The sequence below is a fragment of the Montipora capricornis genome, chromosome 10 (assembly GCF_036669925.1).
Source record: "Montipora capricornis isolate CH-2021 chromosome 10, ASM3666992v2, whole genome shotgun sequence".
NCBI lineage: Eukaryota > Metazoa > Cnidaria > Anthozoa > Scleractinia > Acroporidae > Montipora > Montipora capricornis.
In genome coordinates, this window is record NC_090892.1 from 1,497,190 (window position 1) to 1,512,189 (window position 15,000).

General features: G+C 39.0%; 1 protein-coding gene across 1 annotated transcript in view; it reads left to right on the forward strand.

The window, feature by feature from the left end:
• The window catches only part of LOC138021918 (uncharacterized), an 11,176-nt gene extending 753 nt beyond the window's left edge, over positions 1–10,423 (forward strand). The window contains exons 2-6 of the mRNA XM_068868944.1: positions 1,424–1,825; positions 4,919–5,001; positions 8,402–8,636; positions 9,662–9,871; positions 10,268–10,423. Coding sequence (XP_068725045.1) covers positions 1,424–1,825; positions 4,919–5,001; positions 8,402–8,636; positions 9,662–9,871; positions 10,268–10,335 — 998 coding nt within the window. The 3' untranslated portion in view covers positions 10,336–10,423. The remainder of the gene's footprint in view (positions 1–1,423; positions 1,826–4,918; positions 5,002–8,401; positions 8,637–9,661; positions 9,872–10,267) is intronic.
• The last annotated feature ends 4,577 nt before the right edge of the window (positions 10,424–15,000 follow it).

Here is a 15,000-nt window from a genome sequence, read left to right on the forward strand (position 1 = left end):
CATTGTTAAACGTGTTCTAGTATTTAAACGGTAGATATAGGCATATTTTTATTCCCTAAAATTTTTTCATCTGTTCGGATTTCCTAGCTGAAAGTCTAGTGATCCGAAAATTATAGGGATCAAAACTTACCTTTTCAAAAATTCAGCCAGAGAAAAGACTCCCGAAAATTCTAGGTGAGCTTTTTAGGGTAAAAATCCTTAAAAAATGGGCAATTACACCATCTTTTAGATGTTCGAAAATCCTAGGTCAGGCAGGCAAGCAAGAAATTTTACAACAAATGTTCCGAGAATTCTAGATCTCAAAACGTCTTCCGAACAGATATTTTCCGAAAATTGACGTTGGGTGGCCCCTGATCAATCTTTAATAGCAGAATTCAAATATTTGAAATGGATCAGGTTTCTTAGAAGTTTTCGGCAACACCAAAAGTTAGCCGCAGCCACGTGAATGATTTATTCATTGATTTTATAACAACGAGGAAAAATAGTTAATAATTTATTATCGTGATACGTGTTTTCTTACACCTGTTCTTGTGAGAGCGGAATACTCGAAAATGAAGTGGTGTTTGTATATTCGGGAAAAAGACTACATCATGAACGTGTGAAAACGAGTGCGTTGTCACAGCAACACTCATTGCTACTGATTGTTTACATTTGTTTACATCGTGGTCTCAATGGAAAAACAAATGACCGAGACAGTTACAACTGAGTGCTTTACAAAAACATGATCACAATTTCGACCCGATTAGTATCCAAAAGTAGATCTTTAGGAAAAATTTATTCAATTATACCCGGGGGGAGCGGTGGATAGGCATTTCTGAATGTTTTTGTAGCAGCCTTTTTGCTACCTTGATTGTTACATTTCAGTACTAGTCTTACAAAAACTAGAAAAAAGGGCCGACCAATCAACGTCATGTGAAACAAGTCACCTTCAAGAACAAAGTAATCCAAACCTGCTTCAGTTTAATCTCGCAAATTAAAACTACCCAGTCTTATGTCTTCACGCCTTCGCGCAAAGCCCTCCGCTAAGGACACGCAATTCCTGATTACTTGGAATTGCGCAATAATGATGCGAAACAGAAAAGCGTATCGGCATGAGACCGGCCGGGACGAACTCAGACCGGAATGAACTTGGACCGGTATGAAACATTTTGCAGCCGTTTACATGAAACCGGGACGAAATGCTTAGTGCCTGGTTTCGGGACGAGACTAGGGTGACCAAGCCAATCGCTGACCCAAGAGTTATGATCGCCTTCTTTGCGTCAAAACAAGAGGGCAACCCGTCACAATTATGATAATTTTTTTTTACTTGTAAATAAATCATATCGATTATTATGTAAATTTTTACGCAATTCAGTCTGGTGACTGCCTTGTAAAATGCTGCAATAAACTATCTATCTATCTCATGATTTGCTTTTTTGCGTAGGTCAAACAACCTCGTACTCAATGAGTACGTCGATCAGTACGACATCATCTTCACTGTCAAACTCGCCAACATCAACCAGTAGTTTTTCGTCAACCATTACCCAAGACCTCCCAGGTGTCGACACGTCATCACGTTCGTCCAGCAGTTTGATCAGTAATGTTTTAGTGAGTTCGTCAACTCTCACCCAAGACCTCTCATCGACGACTGTTGCAGTCGATCCGTCATCACGTTCGCCCAGCAGTTTTGTCTCCGACAGTATGTCAGTAACTTCTTCATCGTCTTTTTCATCAAGTGTATCAACAATCGCACCCAGTTCTTCACAAACCACAGTAACGAGTGCACCGGTCCCACCGACGACACAAGTGCCTTCAACTGGACAACCCTCGACATCGTTACCTCCTGGTAAGCTGATCCTTTTTAATCCTTTATGCACCATCACCAAGGTTGTAACCCATGTGTGTCGCTGCATGCAGACGTAAATCAAAAATGACATCGCCATCATTATTTCGCATTTGAAACAAATCTCGCTGATGATTGCTACGGGATCAAGAACACAATTTTGCCATTTTTACCTCGTTTTTTGAGTGAATGGTGTAAAACTCAGTTGTTGCAGAGTGCAAATCAAAGGTCTGTTATCTTTGAACAAGAACGCGATCCAGACTAAAATGCGGTGTTTCAATTTAGGAAAACTCAGAACAAATACTGAGAATCACCTCAAAAATAGCTGTTTTTTCCGCGTAAAATGGAAACCTGTCTCGGAGCCTGTCTCAACTTTTTTATGATACAGCTTTTGAAGTTTCGTCGGAAATGAGTGTAAAATGGCCGAAAATGAAATGTGGAGCTTCCACAGAAATTCATAACCACTACTTGTTTCAAAGAGTGTTTTCGTAATTTACTCTGAATCTTAAAGTGCCCCTGTTATTAAAAAAATGTCACTTCCCTTTTTCATATTTTGAAAGTGTGTTTGCTTAACACCTGACTGGCAAAATTTTGAGCTTTGATTTTTATCCAAAGGCCGTTTACTTTGAGTGTAAGTTTTGGATTTCACGGTCCGCCATTACTCACGTTCAAAACTAACCGATTGGACCTCAGGGGCTCACTAGCTTAAAGTTTCAGCGTGTGAATGCAGCTTGTTATATATGCAAAACGCGAGTTTAAAAGTCTGCACTGAAGCTGCATATTAATTCTGCGGCGTACACACGCATTGCATTCTTAAACTAGTGAGCCTTTGACGTCATTTTCTCCTCGATCCACTTCTCTCAATAACTTAAAGTTAGTAATGGCGGACCATTAAATAGAAAAATTCCAGTTAAAATAAACAGGCGTCTGTTTTTAATCAAGATTTAAGACTTTGGTTGCTTAGTGTTTAGTTATCATCGTTTCGAAATCCAAAGAAAAATAAGAATTGTTTTTTTGATCACAGGGGCACTTTAAAATTGTGTTCAAATTCACAGGGAAAGTTTGTCTGTTTGCAAGGAATCACAAAATTCTTCCAAGCAACCTGACCTCTATTCTTATGTCTGAGCCACGCATCAGAAACCAAATGATCTTCTGAATTTCGTGTCTCGAGAGTTTTCCCAATAGAAAACAGGAGAGGATTCACAATTTCTGATCCCCCCTTGAACACAGGAAAGGATTGAGACTTTCTGGTTCCCCACGAAAGCTCAGGATTCAGATTTTCTGATTTCCTCCCCTCCCCTCAAGAACATAGACCCAAGAGGATTCGGAATAAATTCGGCCTAAAGCAGTGAGAGTGCCCTTGAAACATTCGATTTCCGAAAGCGCAATGTGAGGTAGTAGGGGAGATGGTCATGGCTACAAAAACTTTTTTTCTCAAGTATTTCACGATTATCAGGGCCATCTTTCTTTTATGCTAAACAAGGTGATTGGAGTTACTGTATCCTGCATCCGGATTGCTACCAACTGAATGGTTTCAAAGATAAACTATACAAAGCTCATTCGTTTTATGCTTCCGTTGTCATTTTAAAAAAGCTCAAATTTGGTTATATCACGTGTTGTTCTTCAGAGCTTGACAATTTCGAGTTGCACGTGCGCTACGACCAGTTCTATCGATTAACCAACAATATTATTCGGCTTTTTTTTCGTTGACGCGTTGCCGTAGCTGTCGTCGTCTCTTATAAACTCTTAGGAACCTTAAGGCCCATCATTGAAACGGACCCAACATTGTTGGGCCCAACATGTTGGCACTTCAAGTTGGGACTTGTTGGATGTTGTTGTGTGTAGTTTGAATCAGGTCAAACTTTGGCCCAACAAGTCCCAACATTTCGTTTCTTCTGTGACCGGCGAAGCGTAACACCAACATGTTGCGCCCGTTTGCATGGAACCCACAACAATGTTGGAGCCTCACACACACTTTGCAATCGTAAGATGGTGATGTCATGTGATCAAACGCAGCTTAAACATGGCGGATCGCCAACAATGTTGGGAGTTGTTGTGTCCGTTTGCATGCACCAAGCAACAACTACTAACAACTCCCAACATTGTTAGACCAACAATGTTTTGCTGGGCCTTTAAGTAATAAAAGCGTCGACGGGAAGGAGGGCGTCATCGGAAAACATGATTTCTCAATATTATTAAATAAAGTAAATAAATAAATAACAAATGAATTTGAGTTAAGTGTCAACTGTATTTAGCGCCGCTAAGGCACTAATTGGGCATACTGTACAGAAATCAAATCAGCTCATATCAAATCATAGGTTGGTTTTTGAGGAGCGAGGAAAGCCAGAGTATGAGGAGAAATACCGTTCCGTCTATTTTAAATCATTTCGCATTAGGCGGAGTATACGACGTTGATAGCCTGCGCACAGGCTCCCGCTTGGGTTTAGCGCGAGTTAGCCGAGTGTAGTCTAGGGCGAGTGGAATGAGCCGAGAGCGGTCTGGTGATGAGGGAGAGAAGAAAGTTGTCAGTTATTTTGAGGACGACGGAAATGGAATGTACCAAACTGCAAAACGCACATGCGGGGATTGCAAAGTTGTTAAATATATTCTTTTCCAGAAATTCTTGGCCTCCTCCGATTTTTCTTTGTAAAGTCCCCTGTATCAAGAACCACAAAAGAACGCGTTGTATTCTGTTTTCACCTAGTGAACTGTACCATGTTAATTCTACCCATTATGAAAATGAAAAAGAAAAAGAAAAAGACTGAATAAACAGAATGTTATCACTTCGTTCTATCGTGAATAAGTCCCAAAAGAGCTGCCGTTAAGCGAATATACCACCAAACGTCGAAAAAGTCCATAAGTGATGTATACAATATGAGCTATAGATCTGTATCACATTCACGATACAGATATGACGCCAAAAATCAAGGTAGTTGTTGAACTTTTACTTGAAATTCTGCACAGCTCTTGCTGTGGCCGGAGCAGACAAATTACATTACTAGGATGTCCTAGCGATATCAAAATGAAAAAATGCTTTATTTGTTCACTCTACGAATTATTGTTTGCTTATTTGTCTTTGTTGTTTCTTTCGTTTAGGAATCTATGTGACCATAATGCTTTATGTCAAGGTCGCAGCTTGCGATCAAACTACAGGTTTGGATGCGCTGATTGAAGCAAATGTAAGTTCGCTTAATGAAGAAAGCGGTTTGTTGAAACAACGTCATGGCATTGATCCGGAATCACCAAATCATCAAAAAAATTGTCAACTGCATGGTTTCTGTTATGTGCTTTGAATACATGATTTCATAAGATTAACCAAGAGAAAATGAGAGGACAGAGAGGGGGGCTCGGGGCGTTGGCCGGGATATGTCATGTCCACGAAAGTTATTTTTAGACTAGCGGGTCTGTCTTCCGAGACGTCCGCATGCAGTCATCGACGAACGTTAAGTCCACATCGTCCACCATTACATGAAATCTTTGCTTTTCTTTCAAACATCAGACCGAGGTTGGCCTGCATGCGGAAGAGAGAAGAGAGACTTCCGCTAGAACAAAGACTTCCGCTCGTCTAAAAATAACTTTTGTGGACATGACATATCCCAAGGGCTAGACCGGGAGCCTCCCTCTCTGTCCCCTCATTTTCTCTTGGATTAACAAATTGATGTCAGTTTTCATGCGTCTGTCCTGTTATTGATCATGAATTTCGTAATAACATTCATTTGCTAAAGTATCTGTGGATCCAGGAGGCAATAGCCGAGTGGATCTGCAGACTCCTTTGACAATGTTACGAAGAAATTCATTGTCAATAACGCGTAGACGCATGAAAAACTGACATCAATTTGTTTTCTTCAATAACAAAAAGGCAGAGGGGTCAAAATTAAGTCAAAACACGAGGAGAACGCGAGACAAAAATGCGAGAAACTTCAATCTGACGCGAGCAATACCGCGTCATTATCGCATAAATCATGAAGTTATGTGTCTGTCCGCTTATTGACAATAAAATTTAGCCAATGAGCGCGCGAGATTTTTTGCAGTCATTGTAAAAACCATTTTTATAACAACGTTCAGATTGAGATTAATTAATCAAACTTTGAAAGAACATACTAAGGACATGCCCAGGATGCTCATTTGTTTGTTTACTTGTTTGTTTATTTGCTTTTGTGAGAGGTATAAGTAAAGGAAAAATAAAGTAAGACTGTAATCTAACAGGACCATGAATCAACTAAAATACTCCAAGACGTTTTTAACATTCTTAAGGGGCACTCTCACGCTAATTTTGACGGTTTTTAGGTCAAAATTGGGTAAAAATCTAAATTAGGGGCCGACCATTTAACTCTTGAGGGGTGGGGGGGGGGGGGGGGGGGGGGGGGGGGGTTGGTGATTTCTGGTTTAGCAACCTTGGTGGGCAGGATATTTTTTTCCCGCCTAAATGCTCTGCAGGATATTTTTTTTCTCTCCTCATTTCTCTGCAGGATTTTTTTCCTCAAAAAGGTGTCGTGTTTACATTTACAGAATGTATTTACATTTACATTGTGGTTATTGCAGTAATAGTTCTAATATGGAGCTGCAAAGCCTTAAAATGTTGTAAGCTATACAAAATCATTGTTGTATAGCTACATGTCTTCGGAACGTCATTCTTTAGAATCATTTAATATTACCTCATAACAATATTCTCATGTTATAAAGTGATGCTCCACTGGTAGATTTGAAAATGTTCAGCTTCTTAATTTTAAAAAATAGCTAAAAATAGCAAAAAGCAGTTCAGAAATGCTCATAGCATGGTAATTACTGCTACAATCATTAGTTACAATTTAAAAGTGGACTGAAATCTCCAAAACAAATGTGAAAGCAGAATTAAAGTTAGTTGATCATGGTCTAATTTGTTATATGTTGTCTTATATTATATAAGACATTGCAAAAACCTTATATTTCAATAGAAAGTAATTACATGAAAATGCTTCAGTTGAAAAGATTAAAAATGAACAAATTATTTTTCTTTGTCTAATAAAACTTGATTCTTCAAATAGAAAAATTTACCTCCATTACTGCTTGTGATAAGCTAACGAGTTTGGATACAGTGCGAGCCAGCAAGCCAGAAATCCCTGATCCCAATAACCGCAAGCTACCTAAGGAACTGTAGGCTAACTGCAGTGCTAACTAGGCTAGCCAATGTGTAATTTAGGCTAACCGTAATAGCTTGCATGACTCCTATGACTTGGAGCCATGTGAACCAAGTAAGCAATAAATCCCTTATCCCATTATAAGGGCAAACCGCAAGCTACCTAAGCTAACTGTAGGCTAACCAGCGGGTTATTTAGGCCAATCAATGTGTTATTTTAATAGGCTAAACAGAGTGACTGGCTGGCTTTCACATTATCCGGAATGGTTCCTTGCTTGAAGCAGTGCAAGAATTTTTTTTCTATTTCATTTGTGCTGCATGCAATTTTTTTCTTCTGACAAGCGCTTGCAGGAAAGTTTTTTTCAAAATCACCCACCCCCCTCAAGAGTTAAATGGTCGGCCCCTTAGTACTCACACGTACAACATTCCTGATAACCCACGGACAAGTTATGAAACATATTTATTGCACAAAGAGCTATTCGTATTTAATTTTTGGCGACTTTTTGCGGACACCATCTCCAAACTCACTGCCTTGAAAAAATGGCCAGTTTTTTTCAAGTTTGGAGATGGTTTCTGTAGAAAGCCGCCAAAAATCAAATACGAATAGCTCTTTCTGCAATAAATATGTTTCATAACTTGTCCGTGGGTTATCAGGAATGTTATTGTACGTGTGAGCTAAAGTACTAATTTAGATTTTTACCCAATTTTGACCTAAAAACCGTCAAAATTAGCGTGAGAGTGCCCCCTTAAGAACTAGTTAAGAATGTTTTGAGGCTCAAATCTCAAACAAAATTACGAACGTTCAGCCATGGCCTCAAAATTAGCCGTTCTTATAAAAAAGAGCGGTACTATATCTTACTTAGATGTTATGGTCTCAAATTGAAAATGGCTTTAGAATGATATAACAGCCAAAAGAAAAGGTTTGCTTTCATGTGAACTTCGTACAACCGAAAACAATGAAAGTGTTTCGTTGAATCAAACCTTAATTTAACAAAACTAAGACGCTTGCTGTAGACACAGGAAAAACTGAACCTTAAGGCAAATACGAAAATTTATAATTTACTGATATCCAGTCATAACACTCAAGTATTAACAAGATATTTCTGACTTATAGCCGGATTGTTATCTTAGTTTTAATGGTTAATGGGTTCAGTTTAATTGCCACGAGAAATGAAGGCTTATCTTCATTTATTCACAGCCGCAAGTTGGAAGTTATTTTTCATTACTGTCTTCTCTCGACTATGCCCGCAACACTGAACTTGCTGTTAGCAACTTTTAGTTAGTATTATCATGAAGATAACGCAACTGCTAAAGAGTTGCTCCTGCTTTAAACTGATAAAGTAACCCTTTTTACCGTAAGTTCAGACTTCTTGATTTGGATTGGCATTAGTTTTCCCTCAATAAAAGGGCCTTTTCACTAACTCTAATATTCCTGGCATGATTTCTCTTTTGTTTATTGACAGCTACGAATTGTTTTCACAAGAAATAGAGTGGCTTTTGTGCTGGGCATCGAGGTGACTTTGAATGAATGCGATAATGGGGTTTACGTCAAAGTGACAATTAAAGTCAGGTTCTCAGTTGAAATCAATTTCAGCGTTGAAACCGTTCTTAAGAGAAGCCTTAGCGACAACGATAACAAATTAAATGGCGTGGACGCCCTGATAATCGACGCCAACCGGATTATGGTCATCTATACTGGTATGTTGTGCGCATGAACAGTTTCCTTGCCTTACGCAGGTGCTTTTCTTCCACCAGCCCGTCGTACAAATGTAGCAATCATGCCGAAAGAATACGAGCCCTTATTACATCTCTCAGATAGTACTCGCGCTGTGATCGGCTAAATTAGCTGGCTGTATTCGACCGTGCGGTCTGCTGTACGGCTCACTAAATTTGAGATTTCGATAAAACATTCGATTTATTCTCCAGCAAGTTTTTCATGTCGTTTCTGTTACATAAACTTGTAAAACTGTTTGACTCTCGCAAGTAACTATTTCAAACAGCCAAGAAAATTTTACTTTTCGGATTTTGACAAGGCAATCTTTGTGGGAGTTGAACCTTCCGCTTGACTTTAACTAGTTTCATTTCCCTCGGGGCTGATTACCACAGAGATATAATAAACATTAAACTAACCTCGTTTTCTCGGTCCGTACTGTAAAATTACGGATCCTCATTTTTCTTACCGTTGATTTATGGCCCAAGCGCTTCATAAATCAACGGGAAAAAACTCGGTCCGTGAGTTTACAGTATGGACCTAGAACTCCGTTAGTATAAGAGCCAGATATATAGCTTGAGGCATTAGAAGTTATTCAGAATGTTGGATTCATCATTCTAAGTGACAAAAGTTATTGCTGCAATATTCATTTTACCTACAATTTGGGATATGGCAAAGAATAAATTGTTAGCCAGATAAAACAGTCTTCCACAGCGAAAAAATATATAAAAATTGCCTTCAGTTATAAATTTTAATGCGTGTGTCCAAGATATTGCACCCCGTAGAGGGCCAACTAAATCAGGAAGAAGTAGTTATGAGGACACTCGGGTCAAATTGTGCGTCCTCCTTGGGTAACGAATTGATGTGTACCAACACCAAGCTGGGTGCAAGCAGAGGATTTCCTCTCCTCTCCCCATGCCTCAATCGACTAAGGAAGGAAATTATTTGAATGTTTATATACGGCTCTTTTTCCAAAGCTCGTGTTGGCTCTGACTGAAACCATTTTTTTTAGGACTCGATATTAAATTTACCGTTAGAGATGGCGAATGTGGGCGAGTGTGCTGCGACGGACCAGGTGGTCAAGTTAAACTTGATGTAGATTGCACTGCAACATCCTCTGATGCCAGTTGTGACAACATTCCTAACACAATAGAAGAGGAAGACCACTGTCCTAATGAACCTTACGACAGTTGCTCAAGTGTTTGCAACCAAGGTAACCAAGGTAAGTCCATTTACTCAACCAAATGGCAATGCTAAGTAGTAATGATTGATTGATTGATTGATTGATTAATTGATTGATTGATTGATTGATTGATTGATTGATTGATTCATGATTAATTGATTGATTCATTGATTGATTCATTGTTTGATTAATTGCCACTGACACTATCCGTGACATGATTTAATATCCATTTGCCGTTGCAAACAATAACACAACCGGCGATCTTGTCTCAATTTAAAAAAGAAATTTAGAGGAAATGCATCCAAAGCAGAAGTTATTATCGTAGAAGAAGACACTTGGAGAATAAAGACTGTATTTAATATAAACTTCAGTATTTCAAAAGTGAAAACGAAATTCATTCCAATCTTATTTGAAGTGATTATTTTTCATTTTCAGCCGGTTTCATCTACTCTCCAAGTCTTGCTATTCTTATTTTACTGGCCGTTGCTAGTTTCCTCAAGTAAGTTGAGCAAATGTTAACGCTTTATCGTGAGAATACCGACTCATTCCCATGAGCTACATTATACTCCCTAGAGTCAACGCTTAAAAAAAGGCGAGAAGCCCTTAAGACGAGAACGCAGGACTGCACGATAAAAAGTCTGCGAAAAACAATGTTGTCTCAGTAAAATAAAGTCAAACAGTGTCTATCGGGAATACCCTGGGGACGAGGTTGGGGAAAGCGCAACCTTGGTATTCAAGTGGCCTCAAGTCTTCTCGGATAAGGACTTCGAAGAAGTCTTCTACTTCAGGAAGTATTGGGGGAGCTTAATTTAACCAGTGGTGACAACAACGCCAGATGCTTATTCCATATTCCTGGAGCTCCGATTTATAAAGCGCATTTCCAGCTTCCCCACAAAGAAAAAAAATGACCCCATCGAATGTTTTCGTTGATATCTGGACTTATATTTAAAGCAATATAGCTTACAATATCTCATTTTAAAGGTTTTAAAATAAGTTTTTCAGAAATAACAATTCTCATCATAAAAAAAACCCAAGACTATTCTGAAAAATGACCTTAAATAAGGAAAATAAGCGAATTGTTTCAAAAAAGGGAAAAGTGTTGATGGCCGCCTATATGTATGGGAAATCGTATGAACGCGAGTGCATTTCGTGATTTATGGGCACGAGTGATGTTTTGAAAGTTCTCAAAATTGCACGAGCCGTAGGCGAGTGCAATTTGAGAACTTTCAAAACATCACGAGTGACTTTGGTTGGTATGAGGGGATAGTAGAAATGGGTAGATTTTATATCCGGTAGACACAGTAGAATATTTCATTAACCTGCAATGGCGTCGAAAGTCATTGTAACGCGAAGGCATTTTAGTGGATCTTTAAGGGCCCACAGACGGATTTTTCGCTCGTTGCTAAGGAAGTGAAATGTTACGTCCGGTAACTGACGTCATCATATCATGAGCTGACTAGAAAACCCACTCACAAGCAAAAGTCACCGTACAAACTGTTGTTTCCATGGAAGGTTTTTACTCGGCCTTCCTCGCGCTCGTTCTCAGATCAACTGCACATGCGTAAACGAACTGACTTCCGGTTTGGGAAAAAAGCTAAATTTCCGGCGGTTTTAAATTGAATTAAATCTTTTTTTGCATAGCACGTTTCACCCCCAGATACAGAATATAGCTAAGCATTGATTTTTAAAAATCATCTTTTTTGAAAAAGTTATGAGTATTTCAGTATCGTTTATGTCTTTAAAAAGAACATTTTGCAAAATAAAAAGAAAACCATGCAAAACGAATACAAGTTATCAAACCATCGATTAAATACCCAAATTGCTTAGCACGGAGACAAATTTAGAGTTTTCTTTTATTGGTCACGTGACCGTGGCCGTGGTATGATGATGGCATATTTAGGGTCATTGGCTTACAAAAGTTATTGACCAAAATAATGCCAAATTCTCTCAAATTACTTAACCATTACATCCTTAGTAACGCACCCCAAAAATACGTCAGTGGGCCCTTAAATAAAATGTACCCTTACAGAGCTCAATAATGGAAAGTCAATTGGATATACAAGACAGGCGGTGAAAAATAAATATGTGGAATCTTCAAAGCGACGAGTAATGGTCTTCCACAACAATTGCATCCTTCGCCGTCGGATATCACAATGTTAGCTTTGTTTCCAATGTTATTTGGCGTACTGTGGTGTTAGGTATAACACTGAACCAAATGGCAAATTATGTATGGGTTTAAAATGAATGCATCACAGTGTTTGCTGAAGTCGCATCTCAGTTGTGTGGCAATTTACATTTATTTTGTACTCAACTCTGCACAGTCTTCAAGTAGAAAAAAATTGGAAATGTAAGAATTATTTTAAAGAAAGCTTGTTGTCTCTTTTGTGCTTTATTATGTACGGGCAAGTTTCTTCCAAAAAGGGTTTTAAGATCCCGAATTCTGAGTCTGAAATTCATTTAATTGCTGTTGTTTCTTGTTTGCCCGCACACAATTACAACAGGAAGGGGTTTTTTGCCTCTAATGGCTTTTGTTTTGTTTGTTCCAATAAATTTTACGCTGGAAAAGGTTTACGTGACATTTTTCGTCCAAATGAACGCCCAAAAATAACGCTTTTTTTTAACGACCTTTAAGCGGAATGTTTTTTGTAATTTGATATTCTCTGTCAAAAATTTGCATAAGAAGCTTGATATAAACACAGTGTAAAAATCAGGGGCACCCAACGACCAATTTGTTGTAAAATGTATTATTATACCCCAGTTACTGAAAATAAATGTTATTAAGGCATTTTCAGGTGTTTTTCAGAGTTGCTGGGAAAACATTATCTGTTCCTTTTTTCCAGCAAGACACACAAGAAATTTCCCAGCCAGCCGGATAAAATCGGTTGGTTTCCCAGCCAGCTGATCAAATTTATTTCCCGGCCAGGAATTCCGCGCGCTTTCAAATCCCTCGATCCAAAACGACCCAACAAAAGCTACAAAACCGGGACAACACAGGCTTTTTCCGCAAGCGCAATCACTCTGACCAGCCGTCGTATGTTTGGGAGAGGGAAGGAGGTTTTTTTTTTTTTTTTTTTTTCGTCCTCAGTCTTCAGAGTTTCTACACCCAGCTCGGATTGAAATGCTAGAAAAAGTCAGTAATTCCCAGGCAAAACCTCTATCAATAACAAAATTTCCCAGCCAGCTCATCGAAACACCTGTATTTTTGCCAGCCAGCAAGATTCCTCTGGGGAACAGATAATGTGAGGAACAGATTCGTTGGGTGCCCCTGAAAAATCGCCACTCGCACAGGAAATTTAGTCGCTGATTTGCCAGTTCGTCGAGTTAACGTTCTCGTTAATATTTTATTTAACTGTGGTGTTATGTAGAACACTGAAACCAAACGACAATTTCTGTGGTAACTTTTTCGAGTTGGATACCAGAGATGGAATGGAACATCTTGAGTAGTCTGTGTTTACAGCTTCTGGCTATTTATAATTTTATTTATTTGTACCGCTCAACTCTGCACAGTCTTCATGTAAAAAAACAATTTGAAATTTGACTAATTCTTGTTAGTTAAGTATTATTGAAAGAAATGGTTCTTCCGTGAAGGATTGATCAACATTGTTCCAGGTAAGGGTCCATTGTGATACATGCCCGACTAGTAATCAGGGAGACGTGGGTTCGAGTCCCGCTCAGGGCAAAAAACAATTTTTCGGATGAGTGTGTCGAAAGGTAAAAATGCATTGTGTGTGCTTCTCTCTTCAGTTACGCCTTTCATTGCCTCGAAATTTCTTACTTTCATTTGTTCTATGCCCCGTCTGGGGTTATAGAGGCAAGGATACGCACTCATTCACACTCACCCTCAAGTCACCTCATTAATCTGCTGCGTTGCCAGCGTGGTAACCTTGATGGTGTAGTGGCTGAGCATGCCCGACTAGTAATCAGGGAGACGTGGGTTCGAATCCCGCCCAGGGCAAAAACTAATTTTTCGGATGAATGTGTCGAAAGGTAAAATGCGCTGTGTGTGCTTCTCCTCTCTTACTGTATGTGGATTAAAAGCCATTTTTAGTTATATTAAACGGGAGTAAATTTTTACGGTTTTTAATTTTCTGGTGTTTTCTTCCGGCTGGAAATTAGAATACAATACAATACAATACAATACAATACAATACAATACAATACAATACAATACATACTTAATTGACCGCTCCCCATAGGGGCTTTTCAGGGCCAATGAAACACAACGAAACGACAGAACAGAACAACAACAACTGTTAAGAATCCCAACTGGCTGGAGGCAAACCAGTTGGCTATTTACAAGTGCGGCTGGGAAGTTGAACCAGGGACTACCAAGATCAAATTCAACGAGTGGTCAGAGCGGGTCTTTAACCCGGGATCTCCGGATCTCAAGGCAAGCGCCCTAACCACTGGGCCACACTGCCTCTGCGAATTATCTTTGCGGATCAAGTACATCCGCAAAAATTACACCCCGCGAAATAAAAGTGCTACACCGTAACGCCCGCCTTTTGCGATACCATTTGGTGCAAACGTAACAAAAAAAACTTTGACCTGTCACCGAATTAGACTGAAAAGAAGAGAAATTATGAAGTGGAAACAACATGTTCAGCCTTTCTTAGTGTGTGGCTTAAACGTTTGCTTAGTGCAACTCTAGACACGCATGACATGCAGGAAAACGTCTGTCAGAGCAATTTGCAGTTAATTTTTTGCAAATTATTTCACTTAAAGGGGCTATGCCACGTTATTTTAGGGAGTTTCGAGAAAATCTTTAGCTCATCATGAGTTTAAAACTCGAAAATAGTAACGTGGAATTCCTTTACTGATAAAATTATCGTTACATCACAAAAAAAATGATTCTGAGAAATATAACGACCTTTATCCAACGATTTGCCATAACTGAAAAACGTAGGGCCGACGTTTTTCAAGATTACTCAAATGTAATCCGTTTCAATCTTGTACATTCATGTCCATCCATGCTTCTCTTTCCTTTTGCAGTATTTCCTTTATGTTTTTCAACAGTTTCAAGTGGCTATTGTTATGTTTCATTCTACTTTTAGGACATTTTGTGGAAAAAAAAAGAAGGAAAGCAACTCATTAAGTCTCTTGTCGTTCTAGCGCTTGAGCATTAATTGGGGACACTGTAAACTGAAATTAACAACTAACGTAAATCA